At 47.6% G+C, this 18,636-nt stretch overlaps 1 protein-coding gene across 1 annotated transcript in view; it reads right to left on the bottom strand.

The window, feature by feature from the left end:
• Positions 1-1,301: 1,301 nt before the first annotated feature.
• Positions 1,302-18,636, bottom strand: part of B4GALT1 (beta-1,4-galactosyltransferase 1) — a 30,401-nt gene continuing 13,066 nt past the window's right edge. Inside the window, 5 exon segments of the mRNA XM_080372986.1 lie at positions 1,302-4,611; positions 5,219-5,323; positions 9,215-9,337; positions 10,731-10,918; positions 18,171-18,406. Coding sequence (XP_080229112.1) covers positions 4,476-4,611; positions 5,219-5,323; positions 9,215-9,337; positions 10,731-10,918; positions 18,171-18,406 — 788 coding nt within the window. The 3' untranslated portion in view covers positions 1,302-4,475.

The raw sequence follows: 18,636 nt of genomic DNA, 5'->3' as shown, positions 1-18,636 counted from the left end.
TACTTTTTTCCCATGGGCTGGAGAATAGGAAGGTGTAGCAGGACAGACGTGGGATAAATGTCAGGAGACCTCTGCTCACCTATCCTGGCCGTTGGCAGGCAGGTGGAGCTGGAGGTCAGAAAGCAGGCTCTGCTAGAGCAAGTAGGGATCCTTTACAAGCCACATGCTGATCTGGTCCAGGGAAGCCTTGGTAACCAGTTGGAGAAGAGTAAAATCCTACTGACACTTCTCAGCTGCTGCTTTCAGCACGGGACAAAATTTCCACACAGGGCTTCTTCCAGCCACTGAGTTGTGTGACTCTGCCCATTCCTCACCCACCCAAGCAGAAGAGAAGAACTGCACAATACTCTGGAGAGAGAAGCAGGTGAAAGTAGAAGGTTCCTCTTGGTCCATTTTTCTGCCCACAGATGAACCACGAGAAGAAAATGTCCACAATTCCTGTGCAATGCCTTTCAGGGTCCAGAAGCCAACAGAAGAAGCCACAGGAACCACCTACCCTCCCACACTGTGTCCCTGCCCAAGCCCTCTCCTGCACCCTGGCCTGTTAGCATCTTCCAGACCATGATGCTCCTGGCACCGTTCCCAGTGTGCCAGCAGCCAGCCCTGGAGGGGTGAAATCGGCAGAAGCCAGTGCCCTCTTCCAGAGCCCTCTGTCAACATGGTCTTCAGAACATGCCTCTGAGCAACTGCAGGGGCTTGGGGATGCCCTGCCCACTATGCCATCTCGGGCCACAGAAAAATGGCAGCTGGCCTCAGCTAGGAACAAGCCCACCTCTCCCTGGAAAGCACTGGGACCTCATGCCAGCTGCCTGGCCTTAGCCACAGTCCTGCAGCCAGAAAGATCTCTTCCACAGAAAATGTTTTCATGAAAAAGTGCCAAGGAACATAGGCAAACATTTGCATCAGCTTCCCAGGAATGACTTCTCCATTTCCACACTGTAGCCAAACCCACAAGCACCCAGGGAGCAAGCAGTGGCCCGTTTCCACCAAGCAGCTGGCAGCCTGGGTGAGGGCTTGCATCTCCTGTCTGGTTTAAGCCGGGGTTTGCACGCTGTCCCCCTACCCGCAGGTAAACAAACCACCCTAAGGTTTTCTCGTGTCATCTGGGGACTCTTGGACCCGTTTCTCTAATGCCAGTAAAAATTTTGCAGTACAGAGAGAGAAATTCACTCAGGAGGCAAGCAGAAGGGGGTACAAGCTGGAGGAAGTTCACGCAAGTAAGCTAAGGCATGGCCCAGTCCACCCCATCAGTCAGAAACCCACACAGCCAGAGGGGTAATTCAGAGTAATGCTGCCAGGTGTCATATGTGAAAATATTTTATTCGACATCAACAGTGAAGTAGGAACGTCAGATTATACATCCTTTGATATATAAATGATAAAAAATGCAAAAGCAAAACCATCTACAGGAATCCCACAAGCAGTTCTGTACGCAAGTAACATCCTGGGGAAAAGCTGCGTACCAGGATGCTCCCTCATCCTAACAAGCAAACTGTCACCGCAAAGAAACCAAGCGTGAGTGTTTCCTTTGCAGCTGTTTTTGTTCTGGGTTTCAACTGCTACACACAGTTATCACTTTTGAGTGTTGCTACCAGTACAGGAGAGGAAAAACACCACCCACCACAGGTCATGGCCAAAATTCACTTCTGTGCAATACGAGTGTTTGTAGAAAAAGCCCCTGAAAGTCTCAGGGGGAGAAATTTCATGGCCAGGTCGAGTCACGAGCATTTTGTGAGTTTGACCAATACAGTTTACACAGGAACAATGAGATCTGGAAATCAGGTATCAGCACCAAAGGACAAAATAAGCAATGAAAGACAGCTTCAGCTTTTACATGGCTTGTGACTTTAGCAGTAGAAGAGAAACTAAGCAAGTTTCTTGCACTAGTATCTCTGCTGAAAATGGTTGTCAGATTTCTTGGTTTTCCAGTTTCCATTTCTCCCCTCTTTCAAGGCACATGTGTAGAAATTTTGATTGCAGCTAGAAACAAGTGCTCAGACCCCCTCTGTGAAATTCAGTGATCCCAGCATACAGCAAAACAACGAGTTGTTACACTGACTTTCTTCTAATCTTCAGAGAATCCCAAGGCAAGGAAAAAAAACCCTAAAAAACCTACCACTGAATCACAAGAGCAGCCCCTTTGCATAGCCTGTTAGCAGATAGACACCGCTACAGCTGAAGGTCCCAACTCCCCAGCTTACAATAGGCTCCGCACAAAACTGAGGTGCTTTCTGCAGAGACCCGGCATTTCCAGTGGAACCTTGATGGGTTTTGGTGCTATCTGCCACCTGTGGGAGCAGAGACCTGCTTCTAAGGCATCTTTGAAAAAAATAAAAAGTCCTCGCCTCTGTCTCCATAACTGGTACAGACTACAGCTATGCCGTCGTTCTACAGGTCAACATCTGACCTGACTTCCATAATACATCCTCTTCTTGTACCCCCTTCTATCTGCACCAGCTGGAGCCAGATGTACCAAAAAGGAGTCTTTCAATGCAATGGTAAGCACAAGAGAGTGGCTCTTAAGTCTGCTTCTTTGTGCTTTGCTCCTGCTCCATGCGCGCTCAGCTCCCAGCACGACTGTGGCAGCACATCTGGCCGGCAACAGCTTTTAAGCGAAGGGGGTGAACACTTTCTCAAAGCAAGTCTGAAAAGGCACCTGCGTGTCTCCCTAGTCATCAGTCTCCATGCATACTTTGAGCCACTGCTGACCTAAGAAGAAAAGCACTGTCCCCCCGCGCCTGCAGGATCCCACCCCTGCAGTGCAAGGGTTCAGCAAAAGCTTCAGGTCTCAAAAAAAAAACCAAACCAAAACGCTAAAACAAAACCAAAAAAGATAAAAAGGAAAAAAAAAGAAAAAAAGAAAAAAAAAGGCAGTGCTGAAGATGATCCCCAATACAACGAGCATCCCTGATTTTAACAGCCTTCAGCACAGGCCAAGGAAGTGCAAATTGCTGTGGTCAGAGCTGGTGGCAAAATACTCACCAGAAGGAATTCAGTTCTCAGTTCTGGCTTAAAGCTTTAAATCACTTAGAACAGCTCCGAGGGTGTCAGCGCTCGAGGCTTTCATATCATAAGGTCACAGGAAGGAAAAGCAGGGTGTCTGTACAGGTGGTGCCCTGGTGCACTGAAAAAAAGTAGTACTCCAAAACATGCATGTCCTTCAAAGCCTGAGAAAATCAGAAGTGAATTTCTCGATAGAGGACACACATTGCAACAGGCTTTAGGCAAAGGAAAATCGACTGGATGTCTGCCCTGCTGTGAGTATCTCAGCACCGCAGGAGATTTCATGGACAAATACGCAGAGCAAATACAATACATGGCTTATATATAATGACACACATAAAAAGCCTACTATTCTGAAGATAAAGGAAGCCTTGAATCATACCCTATTATGCTGCACCCTAGTTTAATCTGGTATTAAATATACTGCTTATGATATACAAATTACTTTAGAAAGTAATTAAAATGTTACAACAAAAAAAGTAATAAGTGAATTCAAGTTTTATGCATGACCTTGCAAGAAAAATTGTGGTTTTAGGAAGCTTCAGACAATGGCGTGGTAACTTTCTACCACTGTTAACAAGTGAATCAAATCTGCAGATTTTAAGGCCATAATTTCATCGCACAATTAAATTAATTCTTTATTTCAGGAAAAAAAATAAAACCAAGTCATCCCACTCTGGCCCCCCGCCCTCCCCCAAAACTCCAGGTGGTGTTGGGCTGAAGCAAAAAGTCACTGTCACATCCGTAAGTAAGGTTATCTGAAGCCAGTGGTTTTTGCAGGTGCCATCTGTGTAGCTCCCACCCCATGCAGAGAGCTCTCTGGAAGTTCTGGCAAACTCTGGCTCAGGTCACTACTCAAAGCCTCTTTTGAGGCTAGAAGAAAGAATAACATTCATTGAATCCAGACTTGATTGTTCAACACTTGCTCTGCACACAGAGAAGATGTTTGTTTTGGTCACTATGAAAAAAAAAAGTATTGTCTCCACTTAAAAAAAAGAATAAAATCTAATGCAAAGTGTAAACTTGTAAAATTTTAGCAGCATTTTACAGTCCTTCATAAAAGCAAAACCAGGAATGAATTAAGAGGAACGTTTTCATACACCTCATTTAAAGTATTAGATATCATGGGCACTAACTGCTAATGCATCACAGTTGTAATCAGTAAAATTTGTGTCCAGCAATTAACTCAACATGGGAAGCACTGTAGCGAATAGATCAGATTAAACATTTTCTGGCAAAGTAAATATTTACAACTCTTATGTACAGCTTTTGGACTTAAAGCAATGGAGAGCTAGAAAATTGTGTAAAGTCAAGTTTGGAATTCAAAAGAATTAAAAAGCAGTTGTCCAACCAGTTTGGAGATGCTTTGGTATTTTGTTCATTGCAACCATCATAAAACCAGTAGATAAAAAGCATCAGTAAGGCCAGATGTCCTGGCCAACATCCGGAAGGTCTCTCTTGTGTCTCTGATGTTAGCTCTTTGGCGAGCCAATATCCACTGTGATCTTTGTATACAGAGGGTACTTGTCAGTTCTTAACACCTTGTAGGACAGTGTGTTTAAGCCGTCAGAGCTCATTGTCTCCCTTGTGTGAGCAATTCGGTCAAACCTGCAGAAGCGGGGGTGGATGGGGGAAGGAGAGGAACAAGCCCAGAGGAGGAAGGAGGGACGACAAAGAAAAAAAAAAAAAAAAGTTTAAACAACCAGAACTTCACATGAAATTTTTATAGACTCTCAGGCAGCATCTCCGGTGTTTTAAGAACAACCTGTGTTATCAGTACGGGTCCCACGAACTCCCAGATTTGGCCAGCCTGAGCAGTGGGAAAAGCCATCCCTATGCGTCAATTTTTAGCCAGGAAAAAGCAGCCAAGCTTTTAAATCACACAGGTTCTTTTCCAGCTCTGCTCTAGAGCAGTTTTTACACACCAAAGACAAGCTGGAAACAATTGATTGGACCTTAATTTGCTGCCTTTAAAACAAAAATGGAAACAAAAAAAGCGAGAGGTGTTGTGCCACAGTGAAATTTTGGAGGAAAGGTGTGTAATAAGATAATAAATTGGTGAGGGGAAAGGGGGCAGCTTACACAGAGGATAGAGAGGTCAGCAGGGGAGGAGATAGCTGCAGGCTTTCTGCACAGCAAGGAGAAAGCCATGCAGCTAGAGCAGCAAGGGCTGGTGGTGCCCCTCGAATATGCTATGGGACAGGGGGTGACGTACCTCTCGGGGTTGGGTTCGTTCTTCCAGTCCCGTGAATGCCGAATCATCCTGCACTTCCCAATGATGGCATCTGGTCGGGATATCCCCATGCCTTTAAACACCAGCCTGTAAATAGCAAGTACATTAAACATCCGTAACAGGTGACGGATGTGGGATGCTCTGCCACACCTTCCACAAATGACCATTGGTTTCTGGGGTTGTGCTGTGTTATTTGTGTTTTGGTGGTTGTTTTCCTTTTTTTTTTTTTCTTTTTTGTAATACGTTCCTAGTGTGTTTGCAGGCTTGCCAACACCAGAAATGGGGAAAGCCAGTCCCTTTCTGTGCAGGTACGTCAGCCTGGGAAAGAGAGACATCCCCCTGCTGCCACCAAGGATCTGCTAATTCACCGCACCCTCACCTGCACCACCAGCTCCTCCAACACCCAACGCCCCTTGCTCCAGGCTGTAGACTGGAATCTGAATAAGGAGGCATCTAGTTTTTAATGCATCTGGAAAGGAGCCAGAAAAGCATTAATTTTTTAGGATGTGAAAGCTGTGGTGCTGGTAGAAACTGAAGTGAAAGATCGAGAAGCAGCATGTTGGGGGTCACACGGTCAGAGCCCCAGCAGCCCCACTAGGCAAGGGGCAGCCTGCCTTTGTTTGCATGCTCTCTGCAAGGCACCTGCAGCTCATGATGCTGGAAAAGTACCCTGTTTCTTCCTCTTTGCATCTCCCTTTTCATTTCTAGATAGCATCTTCTGCTCCTTAAAACCTGAGTGCCCAAAAAAAGAGAGGGCTGCCACCTTGCTCTGAATGCCCTGCCCCACTGGAAGGTTGTTCCTTGCTTGGTTTATTAAAGAGAAGTGCTGAACCTCTAGGAAGACCCTTCCTGAAGCCAAGAAGAGCTCAGAAAGTCCCGAGAAAAGACCACGCAGAGTAGTTTTGCCATTGAGAAATGTGAAGAGGGCTTCCCAAATCCAAGCTCCCCATGATGATTTCTCACAGCGACTGCCCTGGGAGTGTTACCGAAATCTCGGAATGAAGAACTTACTGACACCAATGTGATGCAGATAAGCAGAAACTTCTTTATTAACGGCCGGGTGCGTGAGTGAGTCCTCTCACAATCTATTCCAGGGTGAACCTATTTCAGGGGGAATTTTAACTATGAATCTGACCAATTTGGAACACAAAACCGAGACCACTTACTGTGAACAAAGGCCAGTGACTCAATGGTATGAACAAATAAAGGTTATCAGAAAACAGTGGAAATCTCCAGGTAGTAGGGCTGATTGTGAAAAACTGTTAAATTATGTTTTTATCAAAGTAGGGAGATATAAGACTGTGGGATGGTGTTCTTGCGATGAACAACTTAAAACCAATGTGAGCAAAAGTATCATGGAGTGGAAGTGTAACAAAACTGGCCAAGGTACGCAATGTAGAACAATGGGACTCAATATGGTCCATGGCCATATTTTCTCAATTCCAGTACATGGCCAGAACTCCTTGGTGTTTTACTTGGGATGGAAAAGCTTTTGCAGTTTTACCCTCAGTCGATGATAAAGCAACTTCATTGAGAGAGAAGAATAAAATAGTGCCATAGTGGAAATGTGAAAAGGTGTACAATTGCAGTGATGCAGACTTAACAATTCAAATAATTCCTCCTTTGGCAGCTGCTCTAAAATATGTTTTTTTTGCCGACGTCTTAGAAATACTCTCAATTTAACCAGTGCCTTTACACCAGAAGAGGAACTCTGTTCAGTTGCAGAAAATCTACTATTCAAAGTCTAGGACACTTAGTTTGGGCATTAAGTGACGGAACCTGGACAACTCATTTACCATTAGATGGTAAGGTGAAACAAATTACTTTAGGCATGCCAACACTGCGTCCAATTTGGAAAAGATCACCATTTAAAGGACTCTTGGAAAGTTTGAAATTAAAACGAACCAAGAGGTCTGAAACAGGTGATGATACTTGGAACGAACCATCAACCGGAGTAAAAATTTGCTGGGCTCTTGAATCACTTTTGAATCCTATAGCATCATATAGAAACAGAGAACGGCTTTATCAGTTAACAGGTCAAGTAGAAAAGTTAGCAAACATCACCAAGAAAGGGTTTAAGGAACTGAATATACAGTTACAGGTGACTTCCAGGATAACCTTACAAAACAGAATGGCATTAGATATGCTTTTACTTAAAGCACATGGGTTATGTGGATATCTCAAAGATAAATTGGACTACTGCTGTATTCACATTCCAAACGTCACCCAAGATGTGGAATATGATCTGGAGTTACTGGGTAAAATTGAAAAAGAAACAGAATCAATTCGAGAAGATATGTCAGAAGATTGGCTAGAAAAAATTTTTAGCAAATTAGGATGGAATCTAAGCTCTTGGATACAGTCCATAATCAAAGCTTTGTTTCTGTTACTAATTGTCTTTCTGATGATCATGTTGCTATATACTTATCTGAAGAAACAATTTACCAATAGAATTGCAATTAATCGCATTATCATGATAGAAGTACCGATTATTCCACCAGGATACAATCCAGCACCAAAATACGCTGAAACAAATGCTATGTAAGTAATGTGAAAGTATTGAAATAATTTTCAACACTTTCAAAGGGGGGAAACGTTACAGATTCTTTATTAGTTAGAATTAGCAACCACATTTGATTATATTGAAACACATTTGATCTTACAGAGTTATTTTAATAGGAATATAAAATTATAAGAAACATTTTAGTGGAGCTTTGTATTTGCACAACAACTGACAGCTACTATGAAATCCTTTGTACAGCCCTGTACCAAGGCCGAAAGAATAGGTCAGAATCACCTAGTAGGAATGATGAGAACTTAGATAACAGACTTAAGATTAAAGATGATTGGATACAGTATTTACGTAGGAGAATGCATTGAGACGTCAAAAGGTAGAATTAATGGGAACTGGGGAGGGTAGACTGGAACAACGCGTAGATACCTGCCAAGAAAGTAAAAGGTAATTCTGGCAGGGGGAGATCGCGACCACCGACTCATGTACCAACTACCCAAATAGTACCCCAGACCCATTTCTAGATCTTTCTAATCTTTACTGTGCGGAATCGGATATGGGAGGAGAGTATCTTGATGATTTTCAGGAAGTGTTATGTTTATGCATGAATATTTAATGAATATGTATGAATAAGTTCTATATATGGTGTCTGATTTTGAAGCTTGGTGTGCGTTGATCGTGAGAGGACTCACTCACGCACCCGGCCATCAATAAAGAAGTGTCTGCTTATCTCGCATCACATTGGTCTCGATAAGTTCTTCATTCCAAGATTTCGGTAACAGGAATACAAAGCTGTAAAGGCAGCACAACTGCATGTCCACCCTCTGCCTTGGTCTTCAGGCAGGGGTAGTCCAAGTCTGCCCTGTGCAAACACCTTCCTCCTCTCCTGCAGTTCTGAGCCTTGCTTGGCTTTCTTCCAGTCAGGAAGCAACACAACGGCTCACGGCATTATTTTGAGCCACTTACAGCCCAACAAATGAAGCTCTCCTGGGAACAACGGGATCCGCTACCAGGCTGCAGATCCAGGCAAGCCTCAGGCTGTGCTGGCCTAGGTGGGTCAAGGTCTTCTCCACCCCACCACACGTCCCATATCCCCTTCCCTCTGGCCAGTGCTGGAAGACCCAGAAGCATGCTGCTCCAACCCCAACCCGTGCACTGGCTTAGGTGCTTGCAAGGCTGTGCAGTGAATGAGAAATGCATATGTGGGTCAGGAGTGGGATTTTTCCCACTGGACCCTCTCCCCAGCACACTCTGGGAGCTGCAAAATGGTGTGCCAGCACCCAGCAGGAAGATGCTTTTGCTGATCCAGCAGGACACCCACACAGCACCTCCATACCCCACCCGGGGAGGCTCCTGCGGTCGGGGTGAAAAGGCACCCTGCGCCCCCCCAAACTGGGCCAGAGCGGCAGGCCTGTGCTCATCCCTGCCCTGGAGGCACTCTGGGTGCCAAGAGGGTATTTATTTACCTGTTATAAATGTCATCATCTTCACCACCCCAGCCCCAGTAATTGTTTGGGAAGCCGTTGATCTTTGTGAACTGCTCTTTGCTCAAGGCAGACACGCCTCCGAAATACTGATTGTAAGGCAACCTGGAAGCAGGAAGAAAAGGACGTTAGAGAAGTGCTAGCCAAGCAGCAGTCCGCCCACCTGAAAAGGGCTTGCTGCTGCCCTCCAGCCCAGCCCAGGGCGAGCCAGTGCCCCCAGCAAGGCACCTCCCCGCAGCTTCACCCCCTGGACTTGGCCAAGGCAGAGGGAGCTGGTGGCTCGGTCCCAAAGACAGTTGGGAAGTATTTTGCAACTGGCAATGGCTGCAGCCTTTCCTATGAAGCACTCTGTCCTCAAAGGACAGGTGGTTAAGATGTACATCACCTTGCCAAAGGACATATGGGTGACACGTGTGCCCTGCAAGAGCTCAGCAAGGCATGGGAGGTGCTGCAGAGCCTGCTCCTTCTGCAGCCTCCCTCGCCTCCATGCTCCCAGGTGCCTCTGAGGAAAGCTCACAGCCCAAAATTGAGCTGGCAGCATGACCTTGCACGTGCAAAGCCAACCAGCTCCCACTCAAAACAGGGTATGCTTCACTGGGGGATGAAGGACAGATGAAATTCAGACCTGCAGCATGAGGACAGGGCCCACGCAGGACTTCCTGCAGACCCTGTCTCTGTTTCAACAAGCAGAAGAAACCCCTGGGGCCTGTACTTCTGCTCTAAGCTTCCCCTAGCTGCAAGAAAAAACTGCAGGTGCTGTGGTGCTGGTGACAGTCCTGCTCTGAGCAGGGCTTGGGTCTGGAGTGGAGACATGCAGGGGTCCTGTCACAAACATCACTGCTGTACCTTTAGCACTACTGGCCACCATGGGGTCTTGACTGGTTTTCACCTTAAAGATGTGCTTTTAACCCCCACGTTGGTCATTTGGGATAGGAAAACCAAAGCAAACAAAAAAGCAAGTCACATCTTTGTTTACAGCAGCTTGAGACACTTCGTTTTGTGTCGCTCTCCGATACCAGGGCAGGTCCCTCAGTGGACCAAAACCAAACAGCCAAAAATATTTCATTTTGCTCTTAAAATAGTGTCTGATGCAGCCTTTTTAAAGCTGCACATAATTCTCACTGTGCGAGTGTCTCACTTTTCAGACTGGGTGGAAACACTAGCTGTCTTCCATCTCCCAGCCTGAAACACAAGAAGGGATACACAGGCATCTGCAAAACGACAGGCTCTTAAGCTTTTCCTTGCCCTACATTTCACTTTCCAGAAGCTGTGAATTTTAATTAAACTACTCAGCTGCATTTCTCCCCCTTCCTCCCCTGCAGCTGATCCCGCTCCCTGCCACCCGCTCCCTGCAGGGATGCACACGCCAAGACAGGCTTTCGCAAGAGACATTTCCCCGTGCTCTCAGTGGTGGGTGGGGATATACAACGCTGTGCCTGGCCTGCTAGGCTAATGGCACTATTAGGAAACAAAGTGCTCCCTCCGAAAGGTGTCTCACCGAAATCCAAACTTATCCATGGATACAGAGAGGTGCCGTGGCTGGCTGTAGCATTTGTAGGTATTCCTGTCATCCATTGGGATGAGGTCTACGTCACTAAACACAAAGCAATCATAGTCATACTCTTTCAAAGCCTCTGCGAATCCTACATTCAGCAGTTTAGCACGGTTAAACTCTTCTTCTCCATCCTAATTTAAAAACAAACAAAAAAACAGGTAAGTGACTTAAATTTAAGAATTGACATCAGCAGCTTCTTACCTGCTGCCGGACGCCGGTGTCACCACACTGGGTTAGCGTGCCTGTGATGGACTGACCTTGATCCTGAGCACTCCCCACGCAGCACCAACACATTGTCCACAGTGAGCCCCCCACCCCCCACCTCCCAAGAATGCTGCCCACAGGGTGATGCCATCACCCCGAATGCCACTCGAGCCAGCTGCAAACTGTGAGGGTGGCCAAAATGGCTGAGGGCAGGCTGGACCCGGCTCAGCCCCCCCTCTCTCGGTGGGAGGTTCCAAGAAGGCAGGTTTGATGCTGAGTGGCACCCCCATCCCACTGCACACACTGCCATTTTGGAATGGAATTTTGTGATAAAAAATTGTACGGACCACCAGGGCAAGCAGCCAGGGCTTCCTGAAGCAGCAGAGAAAAGCAAAGAGACAAGCTCCTCTGGAAAAAGGGACCCTTGCTACAGACAGAAACCTTGGCAGTGCTTTAGCTTACAGCCAGGACAAGGACCATGGACCATGGACCAAATTCTTTCTGTGGCCGGGATTCAGGCACCTCTTCCCAAGCCCTGCTGCAACGCAGCTGCAGGACCCAGGATGTCAGCTCTGATGCTCTGATGCACGCTCCTGCTCCCATGCCCAGCCCTGGACAGCTGTGCAGGCACGGCAAGGGGACACTCCCTGCGCCCTGGAAGGGCACTGCTGGTTCGGCACGTGGCTGCGACACACAGCCTTGCTCGCCGTACGGCAGGCTGGTGCAAGCTGCTTCCTGCGAGGGCTGCGGCTCCCACGCCGGGTGCTGCCTTCTGCTGCGGTGCACAGCCCCTTCCCCGCTGCTCCTCTGCCAGCCAGAGCACAGCATGGCCCACCGTCCGTCCCGGGGGCCTCACCGGGAAAACGAAACCAGGAGTGCTGTCACCATGATGGGAAGGACCTGGAATGAGCTGACACTGCAGCAGGGCACGCTTATCCCAGGGCAGGCACAGTTAACGAGAGGACCTGCAGAAAGCGAGGCAGGAAAATCTCTGCTTTCCTCCCCAAACTATGAAGCACCTGAACAGAATCAATTTGGCCCCTCTTAGGCAGAAACGTTTCAAAAGCACACGTGGCTTTGAGCACAAGTATGGGCTTGCAAACTGCTCGAGTACTTTCCCAAACCAACATGATCATACCCCCAAACCCGGGAATACCAGCAGTTTGAGAGTAAGAATTGCCGATCCAGGACCCAGCTTTGCAGCAGCAGTTTCAAAGCCACGCTGTGTGCAGGGAACAGAGCAGGCAGAAGGAAACTGATAGGACATCGCTGAAGGAGGCTGAAGGTTTTTTTTCCAGCCTGGCAACCAAGTCTGATAAAACTTTTCTCTCCTATCACATCCCACCTTTCCCCCTCCACACCCGCTGAGCAGTGTTGAGCCAAGGGACTCCTCTGCTGTGCAAACCATCCCCCCCAACCCCAGCCCCGTGGTACCCACACCCAGTGTGGGACACAAATCAAGGACAGATAAAATACTGTGCTCAAGGAGCAGCAGCTTAAAACATCACCTCCTCCCAAATGGCTTTACTCGGTTAATAAATAATCACTTTGGACACTGTTTAATCCAGACTGGTTAATGGGCCTGCAGCTAGAGAGCCAACACAGGTTCTTGAAACAACCACAAATATTTTTCAAATGAAAGTTTTAACAAGCAAGTGTCAAACCAAGGTTTTCAAAAGCATTCATCACCTGCCTCGGGCATAAATGACTTCACAGGGAGGAGTGAGATTTCGTGGAGGAGGATCTGAGCAAATTCTCAGCATCCTCACCTGAAACAAAAGGGTTCACACAGTAACTAAGGTGGTGGGAAGATGATCACCATCATGTGTAAGCAAGAGCAGGGAAAACTTGAGTGCAGAAAATGAAGAGAAGCCAGACAGAGAGCCTGGGGAGAGGGCACGGCTGAGGCTATGGGATCAGGGGGGTTTGTTCCCCCAGTGAAGGTGGCTGTGCATCCACAGCAGCTGAACGCTCCACAGGCCCCATGGCACCAAACCCCAGCCTGGGTCCATAGTCCCAAAGGGAACTTTTCCTTGTGCTGGTGCGAAGTGCAAGGTGCTCACACCTGCTGGGTCCCACCTAAGAGTGTCCTCATTTACCATGCTTTGGCTGCTCTACTCGTAATGAAATTTCAAGGCAAAGGGCACTTCACACCCATTCTGTTACCGGCAGAGGCTCAGCTATAATTAATCCGTGCCTTCAGGCAGCCTCCAGATCCTCTGGGTGACAGCTAGGGATTTAACAACGCTGTGAGGAGCTGAGTTTTCAAACCTCTCCCTGAAAAACCCCAAAGCACAGCACAGCGACTGGGCCACGAGAGCGTGGGACCCTCCTGGTGCCCCAGCCACCCGACGCTGGCAGAGCCCATGCGTGCAGAGAGGGACCAGACATGCCAAACCCTTCACATGGGCACTGCCACTCTCCTCCCAGGTGGCCACAGAGCTTCACGCTGTGGCATCCAAAAACCTTGCGTGTGCGTGTGGAAATCACAACCAAAAAGGAAAACAGAAACCCTTCTCCAAGCCATTTTCAGTAACATTACAGCAGGCAAGTAGCTCACACAGAAACCCCTGCAGTGCTGCTACCAATTGTGACTCCTTTGAGGGCAGGAGGCTGGTTTTCTGTCCCAGGAGGAACACAGGGCTTTACAGCATGTACCCAACAAAAAAAAAAAAAAACAAAACAAAAAACAACTGACAAGAGGTTTTGCTTTTTGCAGAAAGCTGTTTCTTTACCTAAAGCAACGTGGAAGCACTGGCATGCTTTCCATTGTCTGAGATTCAACTCTCTCAAAACTCAGAAAGGTGCTGCAGGCTTCCATCTTTGACTGATCCCCAACTTTTTGAAAGAAAAAGAAGAAGCAGACTTGGGGAAGTCTTTCTGTGGTACTGCCCCTTCCAGGTCAGTGCAGGCCACAGTATCACAGGCAAACCTTGAAAGAGCAGACAAGCAGAACTGCAGAGACCTCTAGCCCTCCTCACCTCTGCTGGGCAGCTCCTCATCCCATGGAGGTTCCCTGTAATTTGTCACAAGGAAATGGATCGGTTTGTACTTGCTTGGACAGAACCGCAGCATCCTGAAGAAGCTAGGCAGTGCACAGGGGACTGCTGCTTTGACAATGCAGCCAAGATGCAGATGTAGACTCCATGCTTATCTCCTAGGCTTTCAACCAGAAAAGATGTAGTCCAAGCAGGTTTTTGTCTTTTTTTTAGTTTTTTTTTCTTGACATTTTTTTCCTTCTATTCACCTGTCCTGACACTTAACCCATGATCGAGTTCAGGGCTCACGCCCAGCACCCAGTTTCTGGCTCCTGATTTTACTCTCCCTGTCTCTCTCAGCATGTCCAAGTCCACCCCCGTTCCCTGGTGCACAAGACACTGGCTGAAGGGGGACAACCTTCTGCCTCAGTCCTGCAGGGTCTGACACCAACTCCTTCTCACAGCCTCAGCCAGAGAACATCCAGGCTTTTTTACTTCTCATCCTGTACCTTTGCTGAATCTGGTTTGCTCAGACAGACCTACCAAAGGATGCTGCTACCTTTTTTTAGTGCCAGACAGATAGAACTGAGGGTTTTGGAACTGTCCCTCAAGCTAAAGGGCTGGCAAACCAGAAAGAAGCCACCTGTCCCAATTTTGTCCTGCCTCCCCCCTCTGCAAAGTAGGTGGCTTGTGTTTCCTCCTGCAGACAGCACAGCAGTGCAGAGGGCCCATGGCTGCATCTCTCACCTGGATCCTAAACTCACCAGGTCTCAGGGAGGCAATGGTGAGGATACATGCTTGTGGCCGGCTAGGAGCGAGCCTTTGCCTCCAACGGGAAGTTGTTAGCTAAGGCAGAGATCCGCCAAGACAGCCTGAACCACATACACAATGTCCACCTAAAAGTCCACGCTCCAGTGGTCTTGAGCAGGTAGAAACAGATTTCCAAGGCCATACAGAGACACCAGGAGAAACTTCACCGTTTCTTTGTCAGAGGATATTTTGAGGGGAAACTCGCCTCTCCCACCCCTGCGAGGGTGAGATGGAGCCAAGCAGAACCCCCTCCTTTGCCCACATACCTGGGGGTTCCTCATAACCCCTGCAAAATAACAGGAAGAAGTGTGATGCCCCAACCACTCTGCACTCTCTCTCTCGCGCGCACACACACACTCTGGGAAACTGCTGCTGAGGACGCTGCAGGTAACGCCAGGAGCCAGTGGAAAACAGTTGAACAACTGCACAGTTCTCCGGGAATCTGCTAAGCCTCCCTTTCCCAAACTGCAGTCTGTCTGCACGAGCATTTGCACAGGTTGAGCTACAGTGAGAAAACTTACTTGGCCTCCTCATTTGCTGAAGTCAAGCTTGCACGGCATCTAATAGGTGCTACAGAAAGCGTGCCCAGCTGTGTGTCCTCACCTCAGGTTTACCTCAAATATCCTACAACTCCTACTCCATGTGTTGGGTTTGGGTTTCGCTGGGGGTGGAATGTACAGGGTGCACACAATATGTATTTTCCACTGGCTCCTGTGACACAGCAGCCCTTTTACAAACATCATCCCCCCTGACTTCAGCTGAGTGCTACTCTGAGGCATTCAGGCACGCAAGAACAGCATGGTGGAGACACAACAGACTCGTGAGGGAAATACATTGCGCTGAAAGGAAGAAGTTTGACATTACCAGTGCAGCAGTAGCAGGGCTCAGCGCTCCTCTTTCTTTCTATGAGATGCAGAGCACAGAAGAGCACGTAGGCAGCGTGTAAGAACCAGATCACACAGTAATTCTCCTTGCTTCAGTGATTGCTTTGATATAGACAGGATTAACAAGTAAAGGTAATATTTCCCCACTAGAAGGAAAAATAAAATAAAAAAAAAAAAAAAGAGGGCAGATGCAAAGGGAAAGACAGACAAGAAAAAGAGAAAAGCAATTGTCAAGACAGCAGAGAAATAAGACTTTTCCTACTGTACTTCTGGCAGAATTAATAAATTTTCTGCAACTCTCTCTAGTCAGTGCTCCCTCTCACCCTTGAGAGATGCATCCAGTGGGTTTACTACTACTGACCACTCTGCCTCTTCCAGGTTGTTAGAGGTATGCAGTAGGAGCATGTTTATTTTACAAATCAAGTAGTCTTACTTGCTAACATACATCTGGCTGCTGGACATGTCCGGGACATATACACCCTGTGTATTGCATGTCACTCCCACTTTGCTCAAGGGATGCATCTGAAAAAAAACCCTCACTAATTTTTGTGAGGGTTAACTTCAGAGCACACAGACAGCCCTACTGCTGGAGGACAGGACCAGAGAAGAGGGGGAGCCAGCAACACAGGGCAAGGCAAGCCAGCATGCACCATTGCAGCAGCAGCGGGAACTCCAACCGGGCTTCGGACACTGCCTGCCCTTACAGGTGCCAGCACAGCTCCATGTGATCATGCCTCTTGCTTTCCCTTAACCTTGAACACCACTGATGGGGAAACACCAGCCCCAGCTGCATGGGGCTTTTTGCAATGGAGACGGCTGCTTGCCCACAAGCGTCGCCCCTGGACCGTGGGTGGGCAGCTCTCCCCCATCCTCCACAGATCCAGCCAGCGAGCTATGCCTGGCTGGGAAAGCAGCAGCCCACATAGCAAGACCACTGCTGGAAGTGGCATCACACCCTCGCTTCTGAGCCACGCTCGGAAAAGGGAGGCACACTGCACTGCCACCTTCACCCACCAGCACCCCAGTGACCAGTGGGGACCGTGGCTCCAGCAACCTAGTGGCACCAGTAACTTGCACAGGCAAACACTGCATGTGCAAGGAAATGCAGCCTGAAGTACAAGGGGCTGAGGCTGGCCCTGCACTGCTGTACCACAATGGCACCAGCTGCTCTTTGCATTACACAGGAAGGGTGTCCTTACAGGGCTTAATTTTAGGGCACAGCGTGCCAGTATGCACGCTGCAGACACACCTTGTGCCCTCACCAAATGCAGCTGCCAAGCCACAAGCACAGCTGGCCACAGACGTGGGAGCATCTTGGCTGCTGCCGTGCTTGGGGGCTACCACTAATTCCTCACATATCATTTTTGCCCAGATCTCTGGCACCCTGGAAATGAGCAAAGTAAGAGAAATAGTAGTAACAGAGTATTGGTTTTCTCTCTAGCAAAAGGTCTCCCCTTACTTTCAATTCTGCAAGGAAATTTATCGCTTGGGTGACCATTTTAAATATTCACGGTGTTCGATATGCCCAAATACATCAGCTGATCCGCAAATTTAAAGAGTTACATTTACAGAAGCATGTTATTTCATCTCACTTTCTACAGAGCTGATAAAAGACACAGAAATGCATATCCAAGAGAGAGAAACTGTGCTGACCGTCCAGCCGGCGGTCTCTGCTGGGGCTCTCAGAACAGCATCTGCCCCTTCATGCTACAGCCAATGCAAATGCCTTCATATTTTAAGCTTTTCCAAGTGTGAACAACACCGACTTACTTAACCGCTGTTACGGTAGCTTGTTTGCCCCCCTCCCCCCCCCCCCCCTTTTTTTTTAAAGACAGGTCTAAGGCCATCAGATATGAAGGAAAAAAAGCATCCCCACCCCCCACCTCCCCATCAACTAATTGTTTCTTTTCTGTTCTATTCACCTGGAGACAATCACTCACCTGCTCCACTGCCACAGCTTTGCCTTCTCCATTCTAACACTTTGTGCACTACTACTAACATGAACGGAAGCTGCTCAAGAAAGTAAGTGAAATCCTACCGCTTTATGGCACACCCAATGCCAGATTAGGCATTAATGCTACCTTGTCACCTTAAAGATCTCTATATTCAACTCCTGCAGCAGCTGGGAAAAAGGAACATTTGGAAAGAGATATTAGGTTGGGTTGTGCTCTTAGGGATTTTTTCCCCCCTCCTTACCAAATGGTTTCTTTAAGCAGAAGCTCTTTGGTGTGAATCATGTCTGACCAGAAGAAGGGACACCTCAGGTTTTCCATCAAAATCACTGAAGCAAAATTGCTCATGTTCATTTTCACTTGGCTATTTTGTTTTTTTTGCTTTGGTGTTTGTTTTATGGTTTGTTTTTTTTTAAAGTGACCTTATCCCTTCCTGCCAGCCCACTGCCACTGAGGATAAAGCAACACCTCCTCTGTTTTAGGGGGCACAGGCACTGTTACGAGAGCAGTTCAGCATGGATGTTGTCATGAGGCCCTGTGTCTTTAGCATCTTACCTGGTTGATAACATAAATTCCATAATCTAGTTGCTGCCTTTGGAGAATTGGATGCAGGTAATAGAGCCAGTATTTCAGGTGCTCCTCTCGGTTCCTGAATGGTATGATTATTGCTACTTTCTGAAGTGCTATACAGTCCTTTGGAGCAAAACGACCTCCTGCTTTGACCTCTGGGTTTTTTCTTGCCACTTCTTCCAGGTTTACAGGTTGGGAAAACTCCACACGTAGTGCACCAACTGGAAGAAAGGCACAGCACAAAGCGAATTAGCACACATAACCTATTTGTCTGAGCACGCTTCCTTTACGTGCTTGACTTTTAAAAACAGAGGTTTGGATCCAAACAAAATCCCAGCAGTGCATGGAGGTGTTGAAGCTGGTCCAGCTGTACTCAAGAGCAACCACATACCACCGTTCAAAGCAAACCCACAGATGCTGTAGCCTCTTGGTATCAGACCCCAACCAAGTC

Source organism: Falco punctatus, assembly GCF_963210335.1.
Source record: "Falco punctatus genome assembly, chromosome: Z".
In the NCBI taxonomy this organism is placed as follows: Eukaryota; Metazoa; Chordata; class Aves; order Falconiformes; family Falconidae; genus Falco; species Falco punctatus.
Note: the sequence above shows the minus strand (reverse complement) of the source record. Positions and strands in the feature narration are given on the sequence as shown.